The sequence below is a fragment of the Chroicocephalus ridibundus genome, chromosome Z (genome assembly GCF_963924245.1).
Source record: "Chroicocephalus ridibundus chromosome Z, bChrRid1.1, whole genome shotgun sequence".
NCBI classification, from domain to species: domain Eukaryota; kingdom Metazoa; phylum Chordata; class Aves; order Charadriiformes; family Laridae; genus Chroicocephalus; species Chroicocephalus ridibundus.
The window spans coordinates 45,681,936-45,696,405 of NC_086316.1; the positions used below are offsets into that span (position 1 = coordinate 45,681,936).

Here is a 14,470-nt window from a genome sequence, read left to right on the forward strand (position 1 = left end):
AACAGTAAACACAGGTACTTAAACACATTGCTACTTCAACAAACAAAACAGTCAAGGCACTCAATGTTAAGTGGGGATCAAATCCTAAAATTATGCCCTGGGTTTTCACTAAAAATTACATGACAGTGCAGAAGAGGGCCTCCTCTAATATCTGGATTCAGTGATTCAGCTGACAATGCTGATCTCAAATCGTTAATTTTTCCACTCAGAGGGGAAAGAGAGAATAAAATACAACAATGTATTTTTTCCACTACACAACCATGCATTTAAAATTAACATAATTCTTCAAACTACCATAATAATCTAGAATTCACAGGTACACCTGGTATCAAAAGATGTAACAGACTGTATGCGCTACCACACTGCTGGGAACCACCAGTTTAGACTACATGTTCCTGCATATAAAAATACAATAACATTTCTGAAAATTCTAAGGTAACATCATTAATGTTCATTTAATGACTGCTTTGTTTAAGGAAACCTTTAGATTTTCTTACATTTCATACAATTAGAATACTCGTTCTTACTATTTATATTTTTAAAGAAGTTTAACAAAACTGGACTCATCCAGCCTTTAAAAAGATTATATTACTCAGTTTCGCTTCAAGAGTTTATAATATAATAAGAAAAGACTATATAAAAATACATGCTTAGGTCTTGATTTAGAGAAAGGTACCTCTCACCAGAGAGGACCCCATTATTTAAGTTAAAATTTTACTTAAAGTTTACATTACCACCAGGAGATGAGAGCTCCTAAGTCAACAAGCAATTAATGTTTTGTCAGTCTGCAAAATTTGGGTGCCACTAGAGCTCTGCAGGCTTCAAATTACAGCAACAGGAAAGAAGGACAGGACTAGGAAGAATCAACTAGATCTTCATGCCTGATAAGCCCAAACTCAAGGTAATTACATAAGCGTTCTGTGTAGCTATGTAATTACATAAGCGTTCAAGGTAATTACATAAGCTCTCCCGCCAGCTCCCTGAGTACTCTTGGGTGAATCCCATCCAGCCCCATAGACTTATGTACATCTAGGTGCAGAAGCAGATCATTGACTACTTCCTCCTGGGTAATGGGTGGGTTGTTCTGCTCTCCATCCTTATCTTCCAGCTCAGGAGGCTGAGCACCCTGGGGATAGCTGGTCTGACTATTGAAGACACAGTCAAAGAAGGCATTCAGTATCTCAGCCTTCTCCTCGTCATTGGTTGCAACTTCCCCCCCCCACATCCAATAAGGGATGGAGATTCTCCCTGGCTTTCTTTTTGTTGGTGTATTTATAAAAACTTTTTTTGTTGTCCTTAACGTTAGTGGCCAAGTTGAGCTCCAGCTGGGCTTTTGCCTTCCTAATTTTCTCTCTGTATAACCCAACGAGATCTCTGTACTCCTCCTGAGTTGCCTGTCCCTTCTTCCAAAGGTGGTAAACCCTCCTTTTATTCCTAAATCCCACCAAAAGTCCCTTGTTCATCCAGACTGGCCATTTTCCCCATCCATTAATCTTGCAACACCTGGGGACAGCCTGCTCCTGGGCCTTTAAGATTTCCTTCTTGAAGAGCGTCCAGCCTTCCTGGACCCCTTTGCCCTTCAGAATTCCCTTTTAAATTGAAAACAAAGAACTTCATATGCTTAAGAAACAAAAGTTGGAAACGGAAGGTGCATTTAATACATTATACCATGCAAGGATAGCAAATTTACTTAGATGAAAATATCTACTGAACTACAACCCACAGCAGACAAGTCTTACATCAATTTATTCTGCTGTAAACTTACAAAATTCTAACAAGATTCCTATCTTGGTTGAAATGTTATTCCAGAAATTAATTCTCTTCTTGTTCCATGCTTCCTTCTAATTACATTTACACCGGAGCAACTTTTTAATCTTTTCTCCTTATTTTAGTATAATTCCTGAGCAGTAATACTTTTTTAACCTCTGATGTGTAGATACGGAGAAATAAAAGCAAAGTAAGTTGCCTTTCCAGTATCCCTTTCACTTGTCACGGTAAGATAATACCTTGTAATGCCCCATCAAAAAGAATCTTTTTGCTCTACTCATCCAGGCAGATCTTTTATGCAAATATTTCTGGTTCATTTACCACTAGCAGCATTTTTGAGATACAAAGCCAAAGCCAATACACTTTCTGCTAAATAATTTATCAGTTTGTTGTGTAGTGACATTCAAATTTCAGTACTCTTAAAAGAACAGCACGCCCAATATACATCAGACCTGCATTGTACCAATACAGCTTATCACCTTTTTTTTGAGTTTTCTTTGGCAAATCCAAGAAACTCTGGCTCTTCTGTTGCTTTATGGTTGTGTCTGAAGTTTTCATTACTTCCGAAGCAGGCTACCTTGCACTTCATGTTATTATATTTTATTTCTACTGTTCCTATGTACAAACTCCTCTCATTCTGCCTGTACAGTAAGTCAATTCCCCTCCCACTGCCCTCTCCTCTCCACTTAGCATCAACATGTCAACTACATCATCTTCGAATTTTATAATTTTGCATAAAATTACTGAAGACACTTTTACTTCCTAATTAACTTCTCTCTCCATTCCTTTTATATTCTCTTGCTCTCATAGGCAGATAAGTTTCAGTGATTTCCTGGCCCAGGTTTTCCTAGATTTATTATTTAAAAATAAACTACATTAAGAAACAGAGTGTTATTTTTTCACTTCCTTCCTGTCTTGTGTTTTTAGTTAACTGATGTCCCAGGCATTAATAATACCAAAGAGCCTACAACAGTATTAGTTTCATTCTTTTCAGAAGATTTTGAAGCCTTCTTTGCATAGCATGCAAGATGAGGATAAAGGAAAGAGTTACTGCCGGCAATGGTAACTCTTAAAAACCATTCACAGATGCAACAATTAACCAATGTTACAGACACAGAAGACCAAGTTGTTTTTTCTTTTTTTTTTTAAATACAAGCTGAATAATTACAAAATTAAAATCTACTAATCTTTAAAAAACAAAAGGTTTCTACCTCTTGGTCACTCGGCACTTCAGTCTGTGTAAAGAATTCAACCAGTGCATACAGGAAGCCAAGATCTAATCTGAGATCCATCTCTTGAATCAGTACCTTAAAATACCTATACATGCAACAAAAAACAATTGTTAAAGTGTTTTATGAAAATGTGTAACACGTAAAACGTAATCTAGGGTATTTAGGCCACTGATGTATTGACTATACTGATGTATTATCAGGTACTACTTTTTTTTTTCCCCCTGAGGGATTTGCCTTTACTGGTGAAAAGGCGGCTTCCCATAGCGGTGCAAGATAAAACACATTTCCTGTAGCCAGAATTTTTTTAATCAAGTAGCAGCATTTAACACTGGATATAGCACTGTTAAACAGAGAGTTTTTTCTAAATGAAAAAAAACTAAAAATCTGCATTGAAAAGACACTGAAAAATCCTTGCTTTACTCTGCTGAGCTTTCATCTCTCTAAGTGCTCTTATCTTTCCGAGTTGGTTCTCATTCTCAGAGAACGGTAAAATTATCTTGTGTTATGTTTGCCTTTATAATAATTTTAATTTTAAGCTTGATTAAACATAAACAATAGCAAAAGAAATAAAAATGTCAAAATACTTACTTAATATGAGATATTTGTGACTGTCCTGCAGTTCTCATGACAATACTGACATCAGTAAATGGTTTTGGTGCTAAGAAGTTGTAAAATAAAAAGAGATTAGCACAGATTTTTATGTGATATACATACCTTTATATTTTAAATATGAAAATGTCATATGTGTTCAGGATTTTCTCAATCCTGTAAAGCTGGATTACATAGTGATATGACTGGCAAACAACTAAGTCGGGGAAAAGAGCAGGATCAGAAAGGAACAGGAAGACAACGATGAAATGAAACATAAAAATTCTATTTCACTGAGTTCTAAAAATGTGCCATTTTCATTTAAAAGCAAATTCATATTGCTATAATCTTAGAATTATATCATTTCCCTAGTCATGGAATAAGATTTTCCAATGTCCGATACAAAAATATAAACTAAAAAAAATAATCTGGCAGATTTATGCATTCTAGCTTGAAACTGATCATAGAATAAACACCTGACAACTTATTAGCATCTGTATAAAATTACAAGCAGTATTCTTTGTCTCAATCCAGAATCCCTCCTGAGATTACTCTGGTGTTCAAGTGACTTTGCCCTAAATGAGTTAAGGGAAAACTAGTTCATCACATAGTGTAATGACATTGAGCCCTATGCTCCAAGCAATGGAGAAGTCAGAAAGCTACATACAGAACAAGCAAAATATAAATTTGCCATCTACAACACTTATAAATGGTGCCTTGTATAGCAATTTTGATCTTAGAGTAGCACCAGCATACATTTATTTTCTGATTAGTTAGATTATTTCAGATAGGTCACTAGATCATCTATTGCATGCAAGCAAACATGATTAAGATAAACAATTTATTTGAGGCAGCAGGAAAAAATTGGGTGCTTAAAGATTGAAAGTTAAATCCTCACTGCCCCCGAATTCCAAAAGCAAGTAATACAGAAACGGTGCAACAGATTCACTACCATCAAGATAAGCAACATTTTGATCTTTTCTTATTTTTGCTCTCCAAGAGCACTGAATTAGCGTGTCAAAAGATCTGCTTAAAAGGTATGATATTGATGGTTGAAAGAAATTTTGGTTTGGGGTTTTTTTTCTGACTGTTAACTGTTTAAATGGTTTTAAGTTTATCTTCTATCTAGAGAAAACTGCTTCCGTATCTCTAACATTAGTATTTGCATTATCTGTAGTCAGTAAGCTTATACAGACTTCATCTGATAAAAGTTACATGACTAACCTCAGCACAAGCAAGTTATCTTGTCATTTTAGAAGTAAGGATTATGTTAAACTAGAACAACAAACCTGAATCCAAGGTGATGGACTTTGGAGGTTTAATAGGATAGAACACAAAGGGAAATATGGCTCCAGGAATCTGGTTTTGTATCTAATAGGGGTAAGGACAGGACAAGGTGCAGCACATTAGCTTTTCAATAGTGAAATATTTTAAAATCAGGACAACCACAAGAATTATGAACATTACCTGTAGCATTCCACCAATTCAAAAGCAGGAAAAAAAAAAAAGACGCTCTTATGGCTCAAAATATTCTTATTTTCAAACTGAAATAATCCAATCCCAATAGCCTAGAAAAGCTTCTCTTAATTGGTGGTAATAAATGGTTCACAGAATTTTTGCAAAGAATTTGCAAGGCAACAAATTGTATCTATTTTTTTGCTGGTTGTAAAGAAAACCATAGGAAAAAGCACGGAAGATGAATGGTAAATGTTTTTCCTGAACAGTCATAGTTGTTTGTTTGTTGTTTTTTTTTCCCAGAAGCATTAAAGCAGTATTTCCAAAGATTGAGAAGCACTGATGTAAAAGTCAATGAGTACAATTAAATTTGAAACATGACAAATCAAAACAATTCTAAAAATAAATCCAGGTTTCCGTAAAAGTTGCTCTTATTCAATAAACAACTTGCTGGTTTTTGACAAGACTCACCTGTATCCTGTAAATTTGAATTCTGAAAGACTTCTGATGCGCAGATGAACTATATTCTACTTTTAAAGCTGGCAGATAATTCCTTCTGATAGGAATCTCATTTGGTTGCTGAATTTTCATGTTCATTCCATTAGGAGTTAAACATACCTATTGTATTATTAAAGAAAATTTGGTATTCTATGTGTTTCAAAAGACTGCTTTTTATAATATACTTTAGAATTTCATTAACATTGTAAAGATAGCTTAGCCATAAAATTTTTGTAGCTTTTAAGTCACGTCATAACTTGCATTTGTTTAAAACAATCAAATTTTGTCATAAATTTCGATAAAAATAAAACTACAAAATACTGCATTATTTGGGGGATTACTAGCAATTAATAAATGGCTTTCTAGAGGAAAGGCAGAATAATATAATATAACAGTCTATGACTGAGATAAAAATTGGCTTATTTACCTATCCCATGTTCATTTACCTACAATACAATTCTAATGAATATCTAGAATTTATCTACAGACAAGGACAGCAGCATTTGAAGCATAATGTGCTTCTACATTCCAGAATAATTTCTGGAATTATTTTTTCATATGTATGCTGTTGAATGACACAACTGAGTTATCCTACAATAAGGCACTTGAAAAATACAAGATTTTGTCCTAAAACAACCAACCAACCCAACCCAAAACTAACACCCTGCCCATCTCCCTGGCATAACCAATGAACCAATGCAAAGCTTCCTTACTGTAGTTTTATGCGTGTTTAGTCCCATGACCTTCAAAAACGTTACACTTAAATTTCAGAGTTAGAGGCTAAAAATCAAAAAGTCTATAGCAAGCTTTCGAACTTTTATGTATTTTTTTTCCCCAAAGATATTTTTTTTTCTAGACAGAGATAAAGAAGGGTTTTCAAATGGATTTGGTAAATCAATCACCTCAACTTTCACTGGAAGTTTCTACAAAGACAGCAAAACTGATACATTTTCTTTTTCCCATGTATACATGTAAACTATAGAATTAGAGAACTATCAGTATTACCAAAACATTTGATTCCAACTCAATAATCTTATTTTCTGAAGGAGTCAGCTCACTGTAATCTTTGAATTCTTGTTCTAATTTATCAGTCTGCTTAACACTCATTGGTCTCCATCTCGACTTCTTCTTGGGTTTTGTCTCCCAAACCACATCAGAACTACAAAAACAAAACAAAGGACCAAGAGAGAAGGATTAACTATTTCAAAGCAAGTTTTACCTAACATAGTATGTCTTTTAATAGTTTATAACTACAGAATGAGAAACCACATCATAACGCACTACTGTATTAAATAAAAACGATCCAAATCACCCACTGCCTTCTTGGTACTAAGCAGAAGCCAGTCATAATTAATCATCCTTAAGGGGCACTATACTCTTCTCTTGATTCCACTGCTTCGTGAGGAGCTCTCATGTTAGATTTCACCTTACAGTCAAACTGAAGGCATAGGATAGCACAAAACCCAACGCTATCAGACAGCTGGAGGGTATTTCTTCTTTCCAGAAGTTACTCTGTAGCCCACAATTATACAGCCTTCCAGACAGAGCCCCCTAATCCAATCCCTTTTAGCTACATCTGTGTCTATGCTCAGATGTATCAATTGCAGAAACACCAAAAAAAAAAGGTGAGCTAAAGCACAAAACAACAGCTACAAAATAGAGTACGACCTTGAAATTGTTGGAAGTTTTCACTTTTTTTCCTCTCCTCCCCACCCTCATTGTGTGTGATCCCAGAACTGACATGGTGAAACTTGTATCTACATCAAGTTAGATACAAACTGCCTTTTCCATACTTTTTATAACAAGCCATTTGTAAATGGAAACATTCTGAATAATAGGGTTTTCTTCACCATACCCGATCTCTTATCCTCAGAAGGAACTTTCAGGAGCTTCTCATCCACTCAGAGTTTAACAAGAAAACAATACCAACTATAAGCACTGCCAGACTACTGACTATGGATGACTGCTTCCAAAAAACACTGATTTAGTCAAATCTCAACACTACTTTGAATCTAGGCAATTAGCTGCCACTTTCAATGGAGTGCTTCCTCTATCTAGACAGTTATCAGAGCTCATTTTCTCAGGTGAAGGCAAGGAGTGGGATTTTCTTTATGGAATGATAGATGTGAATACATGAAGTTTATGTGTATGTGAAGTTTTTACTTGTTTTTTTTGCAGTGCAGTGCAAAGAATTAATCAAAAGACTCTAACACTAGTAACCTCATGGCTATGAATATACAGAAATGTGTGGATTATGGCAATGAGATAAAAGTGTCCCTTAAGCATTCTAAAAAGCCACTGTTTCAATATGATAGCAAACATTTCTTAAGCATTAAATAGTTTCTTTTCTGCTTCCCTCTGAAACATTATAGTAGAAAATCTAAAGTATTAGAGCCGTGGAGTCACCATAATTTCTCAATCAAAACTAAAAAGAACTATAAGCTGCTACTGCATCAAAGTTTTCAACTCAGAATTCAGCAATTTGTTTCTGTAATGAAGACAGAAAAATCCACTAACACAAACTACCCACAGACCTTACTCGTTAAAAACTCTCATCATCAGTCCTCAAACTGCATGGACAGGAAATACTTCTGTTCCATCTATTGGTAAGTTTGCCACACAGAGTTACAATTGTGTGTTACAAAAACACGTACATCCAAATACAGAAACCATATGCATTAATATAAAACACAGCGAAAACCTTTTTTTGTTTGTTTTACAATAGGAAAACATAATTATTTAGTTCTAAGTACTCTTACCCAGACCTCTTTTTCCTCTTCCATTGCACCTCAAATTAAATACAGTGATTGAAAATACCAGAGGTTAAACATTTTAGACTGTTACACATAGAATAAGTTACCTTGTAATTCCAATGTAGGACACCTCTTGCTTTGTAGAATTATTAACCAAGGAAATTCCAACATCTTGCAAAGACAGAACTATTTCTTGTTCTGCTAGTTCTGCTTTTACACTTTCATATGTCAATTTAAATACATTCTCATCATCAGTGATCAGGACAATACGCTGCAAACCTTCAAAAAATGACACTAAATAGACTACTTTTCTACAATCCAGTCTGAGTATTTCCATTTTGTCCTACAAACGAGAGAGGAAAAGTTTTTACAATTCTATTCATCATTCTATTCCACAAGCAAATGCAAAAGTCTTAGCAACATGAACAACAATACAAGACATTTTTTAAAGGTACATGAAAATAATTAAAAATTTTAATTATGAATTTTTACAGCAGTCTCTCTCACACACATGCACTGTTGAACCGAAGACAATGCTTATTTATTGGCACAAGCTCCAGTAAACACACAGTGTTCTACAATTGAACCTCATATATGAGACTGCTGATCATACTCATTACATATGGAATTTCATACATACACCCATGACAGTATAATAAACAAGATAGCATTAAAAGGAAATTTAGATAATAAACGTACCTCTTTTGGGGTAACTTCCTCAGTTCTATTTCCACATTTCCATTTCAATTTTCTAGATCCTGCTGGATCTGCCCAAGTATACAATACTGCCTTATTTGGCTGGAGGCAGTCTTCCAACTCACTGAGGGAGCTAGAACAAAGTAATATGAAATTAAAATGTCAGTGAATATTTTGTGTCAATGACTCGCATTCTAGCATTTCAACAAGAACACTTTAATTATTTTTTCATGAAAACTTAAAACAACACTGTGCATGAAAAAATATGCACAAAACCATCTCAGCACAATAAAAAAAACAGTATTTATACTTCTAAATGCATATGTATACTTTAGAAATAAAATATACACAGTAAATTTTAAATACTCATTTTCTTCCCCACTTGTGGTTAACAGGGAACATTAAGTAGAGAAAAAAAAAAATAATCAGACAGCAGAGCTTTCAAGCTAAAAGGAAAATTCAGGATTTGTGCTGCCCAACATTAATATTCCAAGAGAATAAAAGCATGGTCAAAATCCGTTGTTTAGTAAAGTTTCCCTCTATATGATCTGCTGAAGGGAAAAAACAGGTCAGTGTTTAGTACATGGATACAGTGGATATTTTCAGACAAACAGATTTTGAACTCCATTCGCCCTCACATACAGTTAAAAAATGGTAAACTTGTCTTCTACAGCACTCTGGACGCAGCCTACCACAGCAGGGGAAGTGGAGAGGGAGATGCTGATCTCTTCTCACTGGGATCCAGCAATAGGACATGTAAGAATGGTTCAAAGCTGCTCCAGGGGTGGTTTAGACCGGACTTTAGGAAGCATTTCTTTACCAAGAGGGTGGTCGAACACTGGAACAGGAGTCCTAGAGAGGTAGTCAATGCCCCAAGACTATCAGCTTTTAAGAGGCATCTGGATAATGCCTTTAATACCATGCTTTAACTTCTGGTCAGTCCTGAAGCTGTCAGGCAGTTGGACTAGACGACCGTTTTAGCTCTCTTCCAACTAAATAATCTATTCTATTCTGCATAGTTCATTACAAAAATTACATATACAGTTACTAAATTTATACTAAGGATTCCCAAAAGTCAGCTAAAAAGAAAAAAATCACTAATCTTTACAGATAAAAACTGAAGCAAACAATTGACTGTATTCTTCAGACAAAGGGAACATACAGCTGCAAGCTTAATTTGACTAGCAGCTCTTCCACTTTTCAAGGAAAAATCTTTAAACAACACTTCTCTGATTGACTGAAAGGAAAATAAATTATTCTTCTCTAATTGACTAAAAGGAAAATTATTCTTGTCTGATTGACTGAGTAAAAAACAGTAGAGGCTGCTTGGCTTTTAAAAAGAAACGGGTAAAGAATGCAGTAGATAAGCTCACACTTACCAGCATTGCACAGTATCTGCATATGGTAGCAAAGCATTACAAAGACATTCCAGTTTGAGACTGAAACCAGTACAGCTGCATGCAGGTGCAGGACCAAATTGTAACTGATTGCAGATAATTTGTATTTGTTAAAGTAATTTTAGTTTTGGTCTGGCTTGACAAAATTTATGTAAGTACCTACCGATTTTTCAGCCCATTCCCTTATCTCTCCCATAACTTTTTAACCCATTCTTTCAACTAAATCTCAATGAAACGTGATAAAACAGTAAAAGTCTCAAATCTAGTTACATTTACAACTCATTTGTTACTTATTCTCCACAGTCACTACCTACACAGTTCCAGAAAAGCCAAACCCATCCTTTGCCCCCACCAGGAAAGTAGGGCAAGGCCACAAAATTCACAGAAAAAGAGCCAGAGAGCTTTTTTAGCTCACAAAACAGCTGGTTTACTTGTAGAAACAGGCACCTTGCACCACATAACACTGCTCTGTTAACAATTCATTCTCTTCAATTTATAAAACAAGAGATTTTTGGGTGCTCTGACAAAATTTGACAGCCATTTCTTTAAAAATTGGCTCCTTAAGAAACAGGCATGCTTACAATACATGAAGTAACAGTTCACATGTCTCCATGCAGACATCCACACTAAAACTCTTCTTACATACCTTTGTCCATACTCAATAATTTCCTCTTTAGTATGGTTTATCAACAGAAATGGAGCTGCGCCATCATGGTAATTAGAAAAGGTAATTACTGTAGAATGTTCAGTCAGGTTAACATCCACTGTAATTCCTCCAAGCTATGAAATGTAAAAATGATAAATAACACTGTAATGAATTTCTAGTAAAACAAACGTAATTTAAATATTTTGGAAAACTTTTACTCTCGTGAGTAACAGTCAAACAGTCATATATAATAGCCGAACAAACGTGTTTTAACATATTTTTTAAATAGTTCTCTGATCCCTACTAAGTAACAGGCATTGCATTGAGTAATCAAAACTATAGAAGAGGTTCCCTACCGTCAAAATTTAGGCTGGTAGTAAAGGAATTTTCCTTGAACCATTCATACACATTAATGCCCTCCAAAACATTCTACTATTAAAAACACTCATATATTTAAAAACTACTGCTAGATAAGATTATATGCACCATAGAAGTATTTGTTGGAGTCAAAGTTACTTTTCAAAATAACTTAGTGTTACTTTAGAACTAACATAAAGACTTCTCAGCCTCAGCTAGGGAAGACTAGCAAAACAACCTATTCCAGCTTCTGCAGATCTCCTTTGCAGAGAAGCATTTAAAATGAAACACCTACTTGTATCTGTGTGTACACACACAGGAAGGAGACAGCACGAGAATGAGAATAATACACTTGCATTTACATAATCTTTTCCCCAGCTAAGGTTTTGCAATTCTTGATTGTATGGACGACAGAAAGTTTTGAGAATGGAAATGAAACATCCTTGTTGCTTTACCTAATTTCCAAAGCCAACCATTTACCTTGTTGTCCAAATGCAGCAGTAGACAGTTTTCTTGCTTATCAAAATTTATCTTCTTTGGGGGGAGGTCAGAATTTTCAACTCTAACAAGCAGTTTGTTAGCATCATTTTCTGGCCAAAAGGGAATGCACTGGAAAAAAAAAAAAATCAGTATTTTAAAATAAGTGAGAAAACAAAGTAGATGTTAGATGGCATTCTCTTTAGCCCAAAGTGAAATTTCTATTAAAATTCTACACAAAAGTGTAGTGAATTAGATCAGAAACTCCATTAGAAAATCTAAAAGTAATTACTTACCTGAACACAATAAACTGAAAGAAAGTAAGAAATAATCCAGACTACAGTGAAGAAACCGAGGAGTTAAGCAGCTACAAGTGAAAACAGTAAGACTTCATATTCACATGAAGAAGTAGATTTAAAATGGATAATGTATATGGAATCCAGAGTATAAAGGTGAGCATCATTACAACACCTAAACAGCCAAGCTTGTTAAAAAAAATAAATCCAAAAAACATTAATAGACCTCTTGCCAAATAATCAAGGACAAAAAGGGGTATTAACATAAATACACCCCATAGTAACTTGAGTATGCAGGACATCAGCATACTAGCTCTTCTTTTGAAATACTTTACATATATCTGTATAAAAATACACATACACACACACATATATATGTGGGTATAAAACATAAGTAAATAAAATACAAAGCATTAGGCAGCTAAATCAGAGAGCACGTTCTGCCATTCACATCCACAACCGAAATCACAGCCATTCTGGGTTTAAAAATTCCACAATCAGTCTCTATTCAATAATTTACACACCAAAAGGACAAGACCAGGTGGCAGGGAAGACAAAAGTTTTAACTGCAACTAATGAAAAATTTCCAACTAATTAAGAGAGTCCTGACACAGGAACAAGCTATGATTAATAATAACTACCATCCAGCAAGAGCCAAAGTCTGTCTAGATAGACCAGTCTTTGTGTATTTCAAACTGTTCATCTGCAATATCCAAAACTTCAGGAGCACCTTTCCCCAACATAGGTCGAGAAATGAGATGTTTATATTTAATTGCGTCTGAATCCTAGAATTAAATCTTCAATGGTGAAAGACTAATTCACCAACTTACCATGCCACTAAGTTCCCTTTCCCATTGTTTCTCACACCACAGGAAGCAGGAAGACAAAGGAAAAAAATATAGTTAAATGGTAAGATTGAAGGTGTTATCTACATCAACAGGTATCCCACACAGGAAATTTAAATTGTGTTGTAAACTAGCATAAAACACAGCAAGTAAGACTCAACATGGCATTAAGAGAGCTAAAAGGGAGTTCAAGGATAATCAGTCGACAGTAAATGAAAGTTTAAAATCAAAACCAAAATAAGTAAAAAGGACTGGCCAAACACGAAGTTACAGAATCAACCATAGAGACCTGAAAAATTAATTTTTCCATTAGTCTTTAGCCACAGAATGTGTCACAAAATGATGCTGTTTCCAAATGTTTCGCCACACACTTGTTCAGTGCTTCACTAGATACTATATTTATACAATGCCCATTTCATAATAGGATCTTTAATTTATGTTTAGCAGTGGTCTCACATATAGTCCTGGGAAATGTTTTCTTTCTTTTTTTCTTTCCCTAAGGATACATGTTGGTCAATTGTCTTGCACTATATCTAATTCAAAGGACTGTCCTTGGCAAGCCACTTCAGACTAATCACTGTCCAACAACTTCTATTAGAACATTTGAAGGAAAATGGATTTTTCTAAAATAGTAATTCAAGTTTTTGATAGACTGACTGCCTTCCAGACAGGGAACATGTCCAAGAGGAGATGCGTTCTATAGAAGGATTGCTTTTTGTCCTGAGAAGACAGACAATCTGGCACTAAGAAAGATGCGTGGCTAAAAAAGAAAAACAGAAGGCAGGATCTGCTTAACTTAAAGTGACAAAAATAGAATGGGAGGAGAGTGGAGCAAGGTGAGATATGAATTAACATTTCAACAAACTTGTTATGTTTTTGCAGATCAACCTAATGTAAAAGAGTAAAGTGAGAAGTACTTGAAAAAGTCACAGGCATTAATTAAAAAAAAATAATCTAGGTTAACTGTAGCAGAGAATAGAATAGGATCAGATGGAAACTTGTTCCTGGAAACCTGACCTGAGTGCCCAAAGGAAGATCAATAATGGCTGGACTCTACCTAGATTTAGAAGGGACAAGAAACACACTGGACTGAGCAACTGTGTTACAAATGAACAGCCTTGGCAGACTTAACTGTCACAACACAGATTTTTAGAGACTGCTTATCAAAAGGGAAAATATCAACACAATGTGGAAAGGTAAGCAATTTTGGGAGTGAAGTTTGGAATAATTTAGGAGGGGATACAGATTCCTCTGTTGGCCTCTACTACTCCATTTGATAAACTGCTGTATCTAATCTTTCAAAAGATATTAGGAGTGATCCTAAAATCTACAAAGTCCTCCTTTGATACTTGATAACTGAAAGGAGACTAAGATGAATTAATACAATTATAAAACACCTGAGAAACAATGACACTCGTGGGACAAGCTAGAAAATTCTGTAAGCATGTCAATAAAACAGATAA

The 14,470-nt window shown here is 35.0% G+C and overlaps 1 protein-coding gene across 5 annotated transcripts in view; it reads right to left on the minus strand.

Moving 5' to 3' along the window:
- Positions 1-14,470, minus strand: part of VPS13A (vacuolar protein sorting 13 homolog A) — a 108,337-nt gene that overhangs the window by 25,358 nt on the left and 68,509 nt on the right. For 2 of the 5 annotated variants that reach the window (XM_063320055.1, XM_063320057.1), the window contains exons 51-60: positions 12,993-13,031; positions 11,870-11,998; positions 11,033-11,166; positions 8,993-9,122; positions 8,401-8,636; positions 6,546-6,699; positions 5,514-5,660; positions 4,877-4,958; positions 3,588-3,657; positions 2,979-3,084 (exon numbers count right to left, since the gene is read on the minus strand). In XM_063320055.1, coding sequence (XP_063176125.1) covers positions 2,979-3,084; positions 3,588-3,657; positions 4,877-4,958; positions 5,514-5,660; positions 6,546-6,699; positions 8,401-8,636; positions 8,993-9,122; positions 11,033-11,166; positions 11,870-11,998; positions 12,993-13,031 — 1,227 coding nt within the window. Of the gene's footprint in view, positions 1-2,978; positions 3,085-3,587; positions 3,658-4,876; positions 4,959-5,513; positions 5,661-6,545; positions 6,700-8,400; positions 8,637-8,992; positions 9,123-11,032; positions 11,167-11,869; positions 11,999-12,992; positions 13,032-14,470 lie in introns of those variants that run through there. The other 3 variants (XM_063320056.1, XM_063320058.1, XM_063320059.1) reach the window with 2 other exon arrangements.